Here is a 17,073-nt window from a genome sequence, read left to right as displayed (position 1 = left end):
CTCAAATGTCTAACTTCTAGTAGAAATAGATCGATCTAGGGTGAACTGACAGGAAATTTCTGAAGTTCTAACATGATCATGAAATTAAAATCTGCCTCCCTTATGCTCACCAGTGACTTGAACAGCCTCATGCGGCTAGTGCACACATAGCAAAAAAATAAGGACACACTGGAAACCTGAGTGAAGCCCCCTTTTGATGACTGCTAATAACATTTCCAAAACATACTTTTCCTGAAAGAAGTATCACATGCAGTTATTTACGTTGCCATGCCTCTTTCCAACAATTCAATGCATAACTGAGTTGAGGCCTCACAGCTTCCCTTCAGGGAACTAGGGAAACTGTACTAAATCTCACCTGTCCACGAAAGTTGCAAAGAAAGGAGTGAACTAGCCAATTTATCTCCAGAATTCCTTAAATAACCACACAAATATACCCATAATTGTAGTAATTCCTCCGAAGAAAAACTTACCTGATACTTTCCTCCACTTGTAGAAAGAGAGATAAACTGATGAAAAAGCTCCTGTTTTTTTAGATCTGTAATTTCTTTTAGGCGTTCCTCTAATACAACATCTAATGTTCGGGGATACCTGGGAAGAAAATAAAGAGCTAATTATTCTTAACGAAGTCACTAACCACACACATGATACGTGTATAAAAAAGATACAAATAAAACCTTAAAAGTATTCCAACAGTAACATCTCTCTATACAAAAATGGCCCCTATTTCCTATATGAAAGTATAGGTCAAATACACTTAATCCCATACCGGTCTTCCTTAAGGGGGGGGGGGGGGGGGGAACCAGCCTCTTTACAATTCATTCCCTATGTTATGATGTGACCTGTGAATCTTCTTTTAATAAAACAAGACACACACATTCAACAAGGGCAGAAACACACAACTTACTTGCTTTCCAAAAGTCTGATAAGTGGAAGAAACTGTTCGTTAAGCAAAGATACTTTATCAGGACCGATTTCTTCCTGTGAACTATATGAAATATACTCTTCAAAAAGAAGGCTGCAAAACAAAACAAGTATCAGCAGACATGAGAGCTACTATTTATTGAGCACCCATTATATTTTAGATGCTTCAGAAATACTTCTGCCATATTTCCACAAGGTACCAGTCATTCTTATTTTACATATGCAAAAACCAGGGCTGAGAACTCTTGTAATCTGCCTGCGATCAGAGGACAGCCATCGCAGCCAGTGCTCAGCGAGCCCTCCTGTGCCATCAACAGTAGAGCAGGTTCTCAAAGCCTGCTGGACTCCGGGGCCCACACTCTCAACAGTACTTCCCACGTCTACTCTCATTTAATCCACAAGCCAATTCCGTGAGCGAGGGGCACGAATGACACACAACAGCAGAAAGGCCAATGTTACACAACAGCAAAACCAGATCCAGGCAGTCTGACCTTCAGAACTTACTACTCTACTCTCCTGGAAATGAGAGAGGAAGGATTCAAGCCCATGTCTGACTGTAATGCCTACATTCTTTTCACTGTATCAAGTTGCCCTTTAAGTGAAAAAAGAAAATGGGAGACTGAGCTATCTTTACAGAAAAGAATTTTCACTTCACACCCTCAATATTAAGTTTCTAATTGATATTTACTAAATACTAACTGCGATGCATTGTTTCAGGCATTTTGACGCAGTTATTAATAGGAATCTCAGATCAACCACTAGTTCCATGTAGCTATAACCCAAATTTAGCTTAACTATTAACTTTCCATAATCCCATTTAAGCATTAAAAACAAATTACTTTTTCCTTCTACTGCCATCATTATTGCACTAAGTAATTAATGAAATGATATGGACAAATCAAGAAATGCATCATAAAGAGAAACTGGAAGACTGCTACCCAACTCTAAAACGTATACTAAGCCCCAAAGATACAAACCAAAAGCATGTCAGAAATAACAGCTTACCTAGCCAGCAAATGGTCTAAGTTGTTCTTCAGTGATATATTTGTAAGTATAGCTTCTAAATGTCTCCTGTAGATTTGACCATCTGTCCCTTCAGTTTCTTCACCTTAGCATACAACATAAATTAAAATTGATGGGGAAAAATTCTTTTGCACCTACATTATTAAATTTACTTACAGCAGAAAAGTCTTCTACAGGAATCATTTTAAACCATATATATTGGTATCCAGCTTTTTACCTGTTTATAAAAGTGTATCTCACCTATTCAGCTATGTATATTTTTTACATTTTTGTATACATTACCCTCACTTATGCTTTACCTGAAATTCTCTACGTTTTTAAAAACAAGTTTTCCATGCTTTATTTATAAAACAGAGGTCCAAAACATAGTTGTGCCAGGTCATATTACAAGTGGTTGAAGTTGGGACCCAAGCCTAGAGCCCAGGAAACTAGCTCTGAAAGCAGGCTCAGCTTGCATCTTGATGCGCCTTACTGAACTGAGCCATCATCTTCTATTCCACATTTACTGCACATATATTACCAATCAGCTGGTAGCCCTGCCTTCAAAGATTGGGACCACATCACCACCAGAATAGGAAAAATATACTTTTATACATGCTACTCATATCTCTGACACATATCTAAACCAAGATCCGGTTAGGGAAAGCTCATTTTCCAATAAACTGACACACTTTAGAGATGTCTTCCCTAGTATGTTTTTCTTAGTCTAAGTGGCAACAGGACCAAACATTTCTTCTTGTACTTCTCTATTTATTGAAAGATAAAAAGCATATAATGGAAATAATCATTTTTAATAACCGTTTTTACGGCTTCTTAAAAATGTGGTGTTTTTTTTTTTTTAACATTTATTCATTTTTGAGAGATCGAGACAGAGCGTGAGTGGGGGAGGGGCAGAGAGCGTGAAAGGGAGACACAGAATCCTAAGCAGACCCCAGGCTCCAAGCTGCCAGCACAGAACCCGACATGGGGCTTGAACTCATGGACCGTGAGATCATACCTGAGCCTAAGTCAGACTGAGCTATCCAGGTGCCCCAAAATTTGGGTTTTTTTATGTATGCGATTTTCTTGGTCTGCCATGTTCAGTGACTCAAAGGACTTTTATGTTCATTGACTCCAAGGAGAAAAACTTTTTTGGCAACTGAATATTTGTCGTACATGAGTCACTGAAGTTCATTAAGTATCTAAATGAGAAGGGAAAGTTTTACTGGGTAACATATGTTAATCATTTTAAAATAATTCCATAGCCTTTTTAACGAAGAGATTGTTTAAAAACACACATTAGAGGCTCCTGGGTGGCTCAGCCGATTAAGCATCTGACTCTTGGTATAGGCTTAGGTCGCAGCTCACGGTTTACGGGATGGAGCTCTGTGTCAGGCTCTGTGCTGACAGTGTGGAGCCTGCTTGTGATTCTCTCTCTCTCCCTCTCTGTCCCTCCCCTACTTGTGCACAAACTCTCTCTCTCAAAATAAATAAACATTAAAATAGAACACACATTAAAAAGACACACCAGAATTCTGAGCATATCAATTAACAAATATCTCCTTCAACCAATGTACTCCCACCTCAAATGTTTTTCACATTAAAAAAAAAAAAATTACACAAAACAATTAGCACAAACTTGAAATATCTTACAGATGTTAACAATTTTAAGAGAATCAAATCTTAGACGTTACGCTTCTGGACACATAATATACAACCACGAACCTGTAATATGATTAACGATGGAGACGACCAGATGGGGAAGCATGTAACGCAGAAGAGGACTAACATCATAGACTTCAGAAATCCCTTGAAGTATTGTAATAAGATCAGGAACGTTACACAAATGAGGAAATGGCCTTTGAAGAAACAAGTACATAAAATGCTAACTTCAAAAGTCAGATAATATATAGCAATTTAAAAAAAAAGTATACAATTTATCTTTAAAAAGAATTATTCAAAATACTTTCATTCTCCTGTATTTATCATCATTTCCCAATTCAATCGTACGTACTTTTTCCCAAGGCTCTCTGGCTTCTGTCTCTGCATGAGCACTATTAAGCAACCTAATCCATCCTTGATCAAAGAAGGAATTTTGGTCAACGTTTTGATGATCTGTGAAGCCAACGAATTGACGAAGGTGTCCTCCATTGTCACTTTCACAGAAATCTGACATATTATCATGTACGTTGCAGCTCTGTAATCTGGTAAAGATGATTTCAACCCCTAAATAGTTTTTAAGATACAAGGAAAAATGATAAGCTGTATCTTTTAACTTTACTTAAAATGTTACTTTACCTTGACAAATTAAAAATGCCATAAATGAGAGATTAATACTACCTAACGTACGTTGAAGAGTCAACAACTCTTCAGAATTTAGCCTCTTTCCTGAGCACACAGAGATGAGGTTAAATCTCTTGGATGAGAGGAGGGATCTCAGCAGGTCTCCCAACTTGAAAATCCACTACATATGCTAACAAGGGCCAACAGGCTCTTCTTTTATGGGCAAACACCCACCAGTGTAAAGGAGACTTCAGAGACAAAGACAACAGGGGCGCCTGGAAGGCTCAGTCGGTTAAGCGTCCGACTGACTCAGGTCATGATCTCACGGTCTGTGAGTTCGAGCCCCGCGTCGGGCTCTGTGCTGACAGCTCAGAGCCTGGAGCCTGCTTCGGATTCTGTGTCTCCTCCTCTCTTTCTGCCCCTGCCCCACTCATGCTCTGTTTCTCTCTCTCTCTCTAAAATAAATAAACATTAAAAAAAAAAAAAAAACAAAGACAGTAATTTTGGGACACCAGCAGGAAGTGAAAGCAGTACCTAAGCAGTACCTCCACAGGGAATCTGGGAGGGTGGTAGGTAGGCAACAAAGCACCTGGGAAGAAGAAACACTGAGAAGTGGAAGTCACTGTAAAAAGAGTAAGAGCATATGCCCTGATGGAGACTTTCTAATCCATTCTGCTTCCAGTGAGTCAAGATGACTGCTAAGAAAACAAATCTGAAAGGTAATGTCAGGGCCAAATAGCCAACATTTATTCTTAATGAGCCCTAAATAAGATCCCACTTTTGCAAGTTTTTAAGACAAAAAAGTCAGATTTTTTACCTAAAAATGAAATCTTGCCAACCCTCTGAACTATGCTGTCAACTTAAAAATAGTTATGTCTAAGTGAAATTTTCATAAAGCCAGGAAACTCCTTCAAGTACAAAATAATCTACACCCGAGCAGGACCAACCTTTTGGATATATGGAAATAGCTTGGCGACTATATTATCCAATACGCCCTCAGCAGTCACTAGAGCAGACACGATGGTAGAAGCATAGAAAGTTAAGAGCACTCTCAACTGAGCTGAACTCCCAGGATACTCAACAAAAACCTACAACAAAAAAACACAGAGCACAGGTTACAAAAACAAAACAAAACAAAAAAAAAAAAACAAGGCCAATTAGATAAACATATAAGAATGTTTACAGCTCCCCTCCACTACTTCAGACTGACATTTTTATGTTTACCATATACAACATTAAATACACAAATGCAATGGTTCAATTAAATATGACAAGAATGAACAATCCTGACTTCTGATCCCCTCTTAAACAGTCACTGTAAACAGAATTTGACAAGAAACAGAGTAATTTATTTTTGTAGGAAAACACCTTTTGTGACGAAAGACTGATTCAAGCTGCTCATGTTCCAGAACAGTAGCTCGCTTAACAAAAGGAACTTCTTCTAAGTACAGTTATCGGGGAATGCCTTTCTTCACTCAAAGCAAGCAATCTTTTAATGGAATCAGAGAGTCAGGGAACCAGATACTACTCACCTTCACAGATTTTGTCACCAGACTACAAATGAAATCCATGAATCCAAGATCTTTGTAGCAGTGGGTAATCAAAGTTCCCCTAGCTAAGGGCACTCCATGTTGCTGTTATAGACAGAAAGAACCAATCATCATTAGGGATATTGATCAACTGATCATTTTTTAAAGTACCTACCACAGTACAACTTTGTACTGGTGCAGTTAATACAAAATACAGTCTCTCCATATAGCTGGTGGTAGAGAGGAAATGAACATATAAAATTGTGCAAACTTTAGAAATCCAAGAGATCAGCAATGGGGGTAGAGGTACTCAGTGAATACTGCCTACTTACCATGTGCTGCATTTTCATATGTATTTATCTATATCTGAATTCTCTACATTCTTAGGAACTCTACTAGTTAGATTGGGTTTTTAAGCCAATGTGCTGTGGTTGTCTTTGCTTTACAAGAACACTAGTAATAGAGATAGACTAGGAACCCAGAAACCTTATACTGCTATTCCCACCGCTTACACCACACATGGCATGTACGGGGTGCTCAATAAACACTGAATAACTAAAAGAAAGGAGAATCTGAAGTGAACTTTAATAGGTGAGTGGAGTTGCATACCTGAAACAAATGTGTCTAGAGAGCATCAGCGTCTGTGTGTAGAGTAGGGGAAAAAAAAATGACCTTGATGTTATATTAGCAGAGGGAGTAGTTTGGTAAGCTTTATTATGGGTTGTCTTTCACTTCTTGAACACTCATTGGTTCAAGTGCTTTACATCCAAACTCTTAAACTGTACTTCCAATTAAAAATTCCCATTCCTTTCTTTTTACTAATTCTGATCACTGACCTCACTATCATCACACATCAAATTAACTCTTTTCAAGGTCCCACAGTCTGTTAGTCTACTTTTGTCCCATCTGTGCTCCTCCTAGCCTGAATTGCCATTCTTAATATTCAGTAAAATTCTTGTCAACATAAATGTACTTTCTTCTACTGTATGTTGCAAACAAAGTGAAAATGGCCAAATCAGTCATTTTATCACAAAACCATGCTAAGTGATCCTTACCAGACCCTTCCTGTAAGGCAACCATCCTTTTAATCATCTACAGACTAAATGATAGCATCTTTTTTTAATCAATTTTAATAATTTCCTTAAGTCCATCATCCTTATCCTTTTAATTTTTTGAAGTATTTTTCTTTTCTTCACCTCCAATTTTTTTTAAAGCAATTCAGTTCAGTTCCAAGATCTAAAATGTCAGACAGTAGTGTAGTGGAAAGATAATAAACTTTAAAATCAGATCTAAATTCAAATCCTGTCACTTTATAGTTATTTGAACTCGGGCAAGTAATTCTCTTAGCCTGTGCTCATCTGTAAAAACAGTTTTGTGAAAAACAAAGATAATATAATGAGAATTGCCTAGCCTAATGTCAGGTGCCAAGTAAATGCCAAATTCAACTAGAAGTTAGGAAATAAAAGTGATGGAGGTAATACTTGGACTACCTGTAGGAGCACTAAGGACTTCATTTTTTCCAAATTGTATCCCTTAATCAAGACCTGTAATGATTATAGACACATGTCATTCAACAATCGTACCTTAACTGGTGACAACCAAAACCATTTGTGCTTTGGATTATTAATTTTCAGAAGCTGTATAACCCGTACAAATATTCTGGTCTCGTGGTATGGTAGAACACAAGCAATGAGGCTATCTTGATTATAAAGATGGATATGGAACCTGGGGGGAGAAAAGCAAGCAATTTGAAATGACACAAAACCTGCAAGCACATATTTCCTTCCATGTCCAGATTCTCTATCAACGAGCTAGAACCACTCAGAATTAAGTATCAGTAAAAACAAGTACATGACGAAACGCAAGATAAAGAGCACCAAGTGATAAGCCTCTACTTTGCATTAAAGTACTTCTCAACAGAGTTCCGTCAACTCTTATGCTGTAATAGTTTTTACTATTCAATATAAAAATTTACATCCCATTCACTTTCTCTCAACTTAAAAAAAAAAAACAAACACTATTAAATTAACATAACTGCAGGACCACTGTGGTCAAATCAACAGAAAACCAACTGGTCAACTAGGCAGCAATGCTCGGCTCCTCTCCATGCTCTAAAGTTCAGCTTCCTCAGCTTATCAGAATTCTAAAACCAGAAGACTAAAATCACATTACTTTCTCTGAATTAGAAGAAATTGTCAGATTACAACTATATATAATTTGTCCCTAAACTTCACACAACTCTGTATTGGTCCCTCTACCATAGTAAGACAGGCTCATTAGCCACATCAGATACATTAAAGCCTTTCTAGCCTTGAAGACCTAGCTCAAATGCTTCCGTGTTCAGGATGCTTTTCCTGATTCTCCCAGCGAAGTGATTCCTCTTATTTCTATTACACGTTAAACTTATTCGCCAAGATGCTACTTTCTTCGTGAAGCTTTCCTCAACTACTTCAGGCAGCACAACAGCCCCAAACTTTGCAAACACCTTTACTTCAAAACAATAACCAAGGGCAGCCTATTTAACCTTGTGTTGAATCTAATGTTTACTTAATAAATAAGTTACATGAATAAATTAAAAAAAGTACTCCTTGTGCTAATGATCCCACCAATGCTGGGGGGAAGGAATTAAATGCTAGAAGAAAAAGGGAAATATTACAGAATTGCTGTTTTCTGTCTGATGACTCTAGTGTTCTGATCATCAGAAGACCCAAGTTAAACTTAACGTTTTCTTAATGACTCACTTGTGTCCAGAAGGGAAATCACTTTATCCCCATGTCTCCAATTAATGAAATAAAGCTCTTTCTACTTTTAAAACATACAACACGTGGCAGAATAAACAAAAGTGTGTAAGCTGTGATGTGATACCAATTCAGTGAGGAAATAAACTTGAATATCCTTACTAAGACAATTTCCAAAGAGTCAAACCCTGGAAACAGTCTTGTATCTCAGATCACTAGTTGTGTGACTAGGTAAGTTAACCCCTCTATGCCTCAATTTTGTAAAGTGTACAATGGGGATAACACACGTACCTTCCTGTAGGAATGCTGTGAGCATTGAGACGGTGCGTGCAAAGTGCTTACCACAGAACCTGGTATGTAAATGCTCAATGTACATTAGCTATTGTTGTTTTTCTTAAGTTACGGTATTTTAGAGGATACTGTTTGCTTCTTCCCAAAGCACTGGTTTTGTTATTTTGGCAAGAAAGAAGTTTAATAATATCCTTTGGTCCAAATACGCGGTAACAGTTTGTAGTGGCAAAGTGATGTGAGCTCCTTGGAACTAATATAGTTGGTCTATTAACTCAAGATCTCCAGTAGTTGTATTTCTGCCAACAAAAGGAGTTTAACAGAATGGCAAGCTTATCTCATCTTACAGACATCGTGTTAACCTCTTCATAGACCTAATTTCTCAGCTTTAAATTGGCTTGTGTTCTCATTACCTAATTTTTAAAAAAAGATCACAGTTGTTAGCCCATAGTTATTTCTGTAAATTAATTTGTTACCTGTGAATCAACCACTCCAGACACTTCTGTGCTGGCTTCAGCAGGAAGTAAGGGGACAAGTGAATAAGGAATAATGAAATGTTTTCATCCAGCTCTTTGTTCACTGCTTTGGTCTGAACGCTGCGCTCCAATGTTTTTGCCAGCTGGCTGAACAACGGTGCTTCAAACTGCTCAAAGGAAGGATCGATCCCAAGCAGCTCTTCCAGGCCAGTGCATCCTAGGAAAAGGACAGTGTATTTTTAACAATTCTGTGCAAGCAAACTCAGTTTTACTTATCCCTAAAAATCTTGTATAACCTGTAATACAGTCCCAAACATAGATTTCTAGTTTTCAACATAAAAAACAAATCATCTCCCCAACCAGAACAGAAAGTTCTGCCTGGCAGGTACCATTCTTTAAAAAAAAAAAAAAAAAAAATCCCTTGCAAGAATCAGGCCAGTTCCCGTAGGAATTGGGAAGGCTCCTCCTCGACCCCAGCCACGCCTCCAGCCTCTTTTTGACTGTCCACTCCACACATTAGTTAACCTCCCAACCTTTGTCTCTTCATCTGTGAAATTCAGATACTGCCACGTTTCAAGCATCAAGCACATAGTTATTTGTTATCCTCTTTCTCTGAACAACATAAGTCAACAAACTGGAAACTCTTAACGGAAGAGGGAGGGTCAGAAGAGAAAACAATACAGCAACATCCCCAAAACAGGTGTTTCGAAGACCTTTTCTTAATTAACGGGTAGCTCACCAATGGCAAAAGCGGTGTCCCTGTCGATGGTGGCCGCTTCCTTGGGGTCAAACAACAAAGAAGGAACTTCATCTCTCGATAACAGACTGCGGTCACTCTGAGGGAGGGCGAGGCGTTGGAGTTGCTGGGCTAAGGACGTCATCTCCCACGCAGGCGGATTTCTAAAAACACAGGCTAAAAAACAAAGACACTGTGAGAAGTCTCTAGAAAACCACAGGTGGCTGAACCACGAGCCTCTAATGCCTCGCATACAAGTAACTTTCTTCGCACTCAGCGCCGTCACGGACACACAGCCGGCTGTCCCGGGACTCCCGGACCCCAGGGTACAGACGCCACAGCAACAGCGTTAACGCAGGTTCCTGGGGCCGCGCCGTGGCTTTCTTCAGCCCCGACCACGCGAGACTCGAAAACCCGCGGACACCTCACCCTCCCTTGGTACACCGTCTACTCCCCTGCAGCTCCTGCTCACCGAGAGCTCGAATTCGGGACGCAAGTCCGGAGTGACCAGCCTTCACGGCAGTTCCCACATGCTACCAAAGCGGCCGGCTCTCGCCCGGAAATTCAAAGCATGCTTCACAGGGGCTTCCGGTTTCAGGCACTACGGCAAGAGAAGAGGTACAAGCTTGCCAGAAGTACGATACGATGGCTCCGCCTCCCTACGTCGAAGCCCCGCCCCTTCGCCGTGCCAGATTTCAGGCTCTGGGTCTGGGTTGGGTCCGGCTCCTGTGCTGGGGCTGGCGGTCCGCGCCGGGCTTTGTGCCTGAGGGTTTCAGTCTCAGGGCTACACTTTTGTGAGCGTTAGGGATCTGTAGCTGGAACCATTCATTCAACATACGTTTATCCAGCTTTCACTGTGTACCAGCAGATTAGCCAGCGGTTAAAAATGTGAGCTATGAAGTCACGTTGAGTGGGCTCAAATCCCGGCGCTAGCGCCCCTGAGCTCCACCGAATTATTTCATCTGAGTTTGTTACCTTCTCTATGAAGTGGGGAAAGGCTGAGAATTTCATGAGGTGAGCTGCTGATCGAACGATGCGAGCCGCTCTATGAATGGTGGTTGCCACCGCCTTGGATCTTGGGGACCATCCTGTCACCGACCACTTTGCATTCCTGGAAAACGCATACTTAATTTTTTAAATTTTATTTTAAAGTTAACCCTGTTGGGGGGCGCCTGGGTGGCGCAGTCGGTTAAGCGTCCGACTTCAGCCAGGTCACGATCTCACGGTCCGTGAGTTCGAGCCCCGCGTGGGCTCTGGGCTGATGGCTCAGAGCCTGGAGCCTGTTTCCGATTCTGTGTCTCCCTCTCTCTCTGCCCCTCCCCCATTCATGCTCTGTCTCTCTCTGCCCCAAAAATAAATAAACGTTGAAAAAAAAATTAAAAAAAAAAGTTAACCCTGTTGAGATACAATATACAAACCAAATTGCCCAACTCAGTTCAACAGTTCTATGAGTTTTAACAAATGCAGATGTAACTCTCCCCATTCAGGACATAGGAAGTTTCCATTGCCTCCAAAAGTTTCCTCTTGCCCCTTTGCTGTGATGCCCACTCCTACACCTGGCCGCAGGCAACCACTGGTCTTGGCATCATTATAGGTTAATGTTGCTGAATAATATTCTTAATATATAGGTTAATGGTGCTGAATAACATGGCTATACCACCATCTGTTTCCGAAGCAGGTGGTAGGTACTACAAAAGGGAGCGGAGTGGTCTCTCCAAGAAGCTATCCAGGTCGCTGGAGTAATGGGATATCCTACATCTTTTTCTGGATGCATTCATTACTCTCAAGTGATGGAACTTTCTTCCGTACCAGGATGTCACTCTTTTAGTCACCCTTTTCCCTGAAGATTGTTGGAAACACAGTTACAAATTTGGGGGCTCCCTGCTTATATACTTAACAAGTATTCTCTGCCTTTTATTAACACAGTCTTTTTTTTTTTTAATGGCTTTTTGTTTTTGTTTTGTTTTGAGAAAGAAGCGCGCAAGCTAGGAAACGAGAGAGAGAAAGAGAGACAGAGACAGAGGATCCCAAACTGGCTTTGCTGACAGCAGCAAGCCAGATGCAGGGCTCAAACTCGCTAACCTGTGAGGTCATGATCTCAGCCAAAGTCCGACTCTTAACCAGCTGAGCCACCCAGGTGCCCCATTAGCACAGTCTTTTGCTGTTTTGCTTTAACAGCATTCAAAACAACCTCCAAAATATCTGTAGGTAGTTAATAATCTTTTACAATAATAACTATGTGGTGTTAATTGCCTTAGGAAAATAACATGATCTTTTTAACTTCTGGTGATATCTATTTCACCCAACCAAGCAGACCTCTCAAAGGAATTTTTGTGTTCTAATGTGTCAAGAGAATTTTGCTTAACAAGAGCAATCAACTTAGGGAGAAGTTAAAGTAGTAAAAAAATGAAAACCAGTACCAGTTTATCCACAAAGCATATTTGCTTTTCCACTTTAAAACAAAATTCTGAGTATTTTTTTAAAGCTTTATCAAAATGAAAATGTTAAAAAGAAAAAGTGCTACAGGTATTTGGTTCAACTCTTCATCTACCAGGAAAGAATTCACAGAGAATTTAAGCAACTTGGCATTTATTTGGGCAGTGAGAATTGCAATTCGGAAGACAGAGTCAGATAGAAACCTGAATTGCACTCTGAAGAAGACAAAGAGGGGGCAGAGATCTAAAGGTGAAAGGTCACGAGTACAGTTTTCATTTAGGTCCTCTATGCAAAATAGGGATTAAAAGTAGGTTAACTGGGATTGGTTGGATTAATAGATAAATGAGGGATTGAAACTTGTCAAATTGAATTGCCTCCTTAATTGGAAAGATCCAGGTGTCATGGTGATGAGGGAGTGAAGTCCAGGCTGAAGGCTTGTAGCTGGCAAAAAGTTCATGGTTCCTCCTGTGAGGACGTGCCTAAAGCCTTCCTCCTTTCTGGCCTCTCGACCCTGCCTAAAAGAGCTAGGCTCAGCTCGGCTGGCTTGCTCCATGTTGAAATGTTTTATGCCTTTTTATGTCAGTTCCAACGGTATACGGTGCCATGTTGAATTTTACTTTGGACGTAAACTAGGAAAGTAAGAAAACAAGTCAAAGTTTCATATACATATATATGAAATATATATATGTATGGTATATATACACAGCATGTATATATACATATATATATTTTTAAAAAGCATTTACTTTAAAATATACTGTGATTTTGAATTAGATATTTTTCTCCATTTTAGAAGAATTCTCTGGATATATTCCTGATTGTTTTCTGATGATCTCTTCCTTGGATTTTGTGACTATATGCCCATCTCCCAGTTTGATTACTCATTTGAGGAACAGAGCAAACTTACTTTTGCAGTTGTTATTTGAATTTAAAATATCAGTTGTACGGCGTGTGTTGTTCTCCATTGCTTCTACCTAAAAATTCTTTTCATGGCTTTTGCTATTTTACATTCATTAAATCCATAATTTTAGCTATGACTGATACGTATTTCTTGATGCAAGGATAAACATGGCTTTCAGAGATGGAATTTTAACCATATGTTCTTTCATCTGATGAGGGATGTCATTATGACAGAGCAATGAATTTTGTTCCTCATTTCAATCACTATTCAGGGCAAGGACTCTATTTCCACCCCCACAGTTTCTAAGAGTGATCTGAATAAATGAGTTGGTTTTTTTTTTTCTTTTTTTCTTAAAAATTTTTAATGTTTATTTCTTTTTGAGAGAGAGAGTGTGAGCAGGGAAGGGCAGAGAGAGAGAGAAAGACAGACAGACAGAATCCGAAGCAGGATCCAGGCTCTGAGCTGTCAGCACAGAGCCCGACGCAGGGCTCGAACCCACGAACCATGAGATCATGACCTGAGCTGAAGTTAGACACTTAACCCACTGAGCCCCTAGAGCTTTTGACCACTGCAAACTGAACTGTCAAAGGGGACTTCAGTGCTCAATTGGATTAAATGCCACCCAGGTGCTCCACGAGTTGTTTTTTTTAAAGATAGTCTCCCTCCTTCACCCCACCCCTTTTAATACATAGTAATGATACTTTGATTCATTCCATGTGTCCTTTAAGCCAGGCTAGGCATATAGTGGTAAATAAGACAGCTGGCCTTTCTACTCTTATGGACTCCACATACCACCAGGAAGAGACAGACAAACTGTAAGCAAAAAGATAAACCAGAAAAGCATCAAGGAATGTGAGAAGGACTCTAATGATCCTGCTACAAAGCCATACGATAGGGGTGACAGAGAAAAGACATCGTTAGTTTGAGTGGTTGGAGAAGAAATCTCTGAGGAGGGAACATTTAAGCTGAGACCTGACTGCAAATTCTTGACAATACGGAGATCATCCCGGACAGGACTGATCTTGACATTTACTCCATTCCAGTCACAGAAAGAGCTTCTTTCTGTCCATCAAATACACCAAGCTTCTATTTTCTGCACAGCGCTTACGACTACCTGATCGACCTCATCTGTTCGCTTACTTATTTCTTGTGTCTTCTCACCTGAATACTGTCTTCATATAGGCTGGCATGAAGCCTGCCCCTAAGATCAGGGGGGCTGGGCAAGTGTACAAATAGACATTGAACTACTATCAGTCTAAATAGTTATAAGTCAACCTAACACACCGTTAACTCCTCTTCCTCTACCGTTAAGTTGGAGGGATAACCTCCAACTTTGACAAGTAAACATTTATGATAAAATAAAAACGTTTTTATATGAACGAAAGACAGCAAAATATAAAAGATGACAGTACTTAATTATTGCACCTGTCTGGGTATAATGTTGATTGACTGATGATTTTGGATGAGAAATAAAGACATATAAAGCTAATACATTTCCTATATATTTATCCCATAAAAATTCTGCTTTCATTTCAGCAAAATTACCGGTTATGTTATTTAAGCCAGATTTTCATCAATGGCATTCCACTGACAAAAATGATAAAAAAGATTTAAAAAAATTTAATTATATTCAAAGTATACAAAACTTGAATATATTTTCATAAAAATGGAAATTAACTAAAAAGTCAATACATTTTATTTTTCACTGGTTTTCAACAGTTGTCTTTCTTTTAGGAAGGCAAAATAGATTATAATTGATGACAAACTTTCAAATAAAATTAAAGTGGAACTTTTTTATTTTTTGGTAAATGTTATTACCCTATTAAATATTTTCACAAAAAATAAATTATTCACAAGTTTGTCATTCAATGTCCATCGAGTTGCCAGTGTAAGGAATCAGTATCACCTTTCATTCATGTTACATCTATATCTATTTTCTTTTTTTTTTAATTTTTTTAAAAAATTTTTTTTCAACATTTATTTATTTTTGGAACAGAGAGAGACAGAGCATGAACGAGGGAGGGGCAGAGAGAGAGGGAGACACCGAATCGGAAACAGGCTCCAGGCTCTGAGCCATCAGCCCAGAGCCTGACGCGGGGCTCGAACTCACGGACCGAGATCGTGACCTGGCTGAAGTCGGACGCTTAACCGACTGCGCCACCCAGGTGCCCCTCTATATCTATTTTCAAATTAAGAGTCACATGAATTATTTAATATTGGAAACAATCTTCAGCTACCATGTCCAATTGTTGGGAATACTTTGCTAATTCATGAGTACATCCAAACCCATAAATTGGAAAACAAAAGGAAACGAGAAAGTACGTGTTTGGAACTGCTTGGGAATAACAATCCATCATGCAGAAATCTATTGTGTTCATGCAGTCTGAAAGCAAGAACGTGACAAGTTAACCAATTTGTCTTTCACCTAAAGCCCTTTTACGTACAAATCTTGTGCTCTGACACAGTGTCCAAGGCCAGTACGACTCATAAGCCTTCAGAGCATTCAAACAGGGTTTGCTTTTATTTGAGGACACAGGACAAGAGACCTATTTCCCTGATGCTTGAACACACAAATCAGAGACTGGATGTTCAAGTTATGCTGCAGCAGTGCTAAAAGGCAGACTTTGAGGGACAGGATCCCACATTTTTAAACAAATTTTTATTTATTTTTTTTTTAATTTTTTTTTCAACGTTTGTTTATTTTTGGGACAGAGAGAGACAAAGCATGAACAGGGGAGGGGCAGAGAGAGAGGGAGACACAGAATCGGAAACAGGCTCCAGGCTCTGAGCCATCCGCCCATAGCCTGACGCGGGGCTCGAACCCACAGACCGCGAGATCGTGACCTGGCTGAAGTCGGACGCTTAGCCGACTGCGCCACCCAGGCGCCCCTTTAAACAAATTTTTAAATGTATTCATGATATGAATTCAGGCCTTACTCTGGCCCAAGGGTGGTATTGAAGACAGGGCTTTCTCATGCTTACTAACGGATCTGTGCTGGGAAGTAACGTGCCTGGGGCATGGTTGACAATAAATATTTCTTGGCTGAACAAATGAGTGAACGAATGTAAATGTGTATAAGCTGTTTCTGTCTGTATCTCTTTCTTATTCAAGAAACGTATATCAGAATGTAAGTGAATGAAAGTAGTATGGTGACAGGAATGACTGAGAGATATTCTAACTATAACAAAAGTAAACTATTCAGAAATTTCAAAATTTTTTCATTTGCACATTATTTGCATCATATGTCACAATTGATGGGATACTTGACAATATATCTATTGATGAAAGATGAAACAAGATGTATAAAAAGAGCAATGTAAATTCGGCCTGGGAAATCTACACTTTAGGCAACAAACACATGACTTGGTAAATGGACTGAGCAGTTAAGTATTCGTTCTTCCCATTACGTCCCAGTCAAAGCCATTTAAATTATTATGAACTTGAGCACTTGTGGTGCTGTCCCCAGAAGTTACAATTATTTTTTCTGGTTATTTTGAAATGCAGTGGTAGGGAGCTAAGAGTTGGGAAAAAAAATTATCGGTCAATCCATTGGAGTAAGTGCCTGGTATATCTCCAGGAGCCAGCAGATGGCGCTAAAGCATTTTCCTGATCCTGGGAGGCCATTAGTCAGTATCCCCAAGCAACGCGTGGAATAGCCGCTTTCAAACTTTTTAAGTTTAAAAATTGTGTACAATTTTAAAGAAACTGGTTTCTAGAATTTTCCATGTATTATAAAATTCAATAAAAATAATGTTTTTAAGC

General features: G+C 39.4%; 1 protein-coding gene across 1 annotated transcript in view; it reads right to left on the bottom strand.

Annotated features, from left to right (window-relative positions):
* The window catches only part of HEATR1 (HEAT repeat containing 1), a 50,895-nt gene extending 40,331 nt beyond the window's left edge, over window positions 1-10,564 (bottom strand). The window contains exons 1-11 of the mRNA XM_025915005.2: window positions 10,446-10,564; window positions 9,977-10,150; window positions 9,238-9,454; window positions 7,319-7,460; window positions 5,739-5,840; window positions 5,154-5,294; window positions 3,938-4,149; window positions 3,649-3,782; window positions 1,927-2,029; window positions 905-1,015; window positions 471-588 (exon numbers count right to left, since the gene is read on the bottom strand). Of these exons, the coding sequence (XP_025770790.1) occupies window positions 471-588; window positions 905-1,015; window positions 1,927-2,029; window positions 3,649-3,782; window positions 3,938-4,149; window positions 5,154-5,294; window positions 5,739-5,840; window positions 7,319-7,460; window positions 9,238-9,454; window positions 9,977-10,118 (1,422 nt within the window). The 5' untranslated portion in view covers window positions 10,119-10,150; window positions 10,446-10,564. The remainder of the gene's footprint in view (window positions 1-470; window positions 589-904; window positions 1,016-1,926; window positions 2,030-3,648; window positions 3,783-3,937; window positions 4,150-5,153; window positions 5,295-5,738; window positions 5,841-7,318; window positions 7,461-9,237; window positions 9,455-9,976; window positions 10,151-10,445) is intronic.
* Window positions 10,565-17,073: the final 6,509 nt, after the last annotated feature.

The sequence above is a fragment of the Puma concolor genome, chromosome D2, assembly GCF_028749965.1.
Source record: "Puma concolor isolate L17-30 chromosome D2, mPumCon1.1.hap2, whole genome shotgun sequence".
NCBI lineage: Eukaryota > Metazoa > Chordata > Mammalia > Carnivora > Felidae > Puma > Puma concolor.
This window is presented reverse-complemented; position numbering and strand designations above follow the sequence as displayed.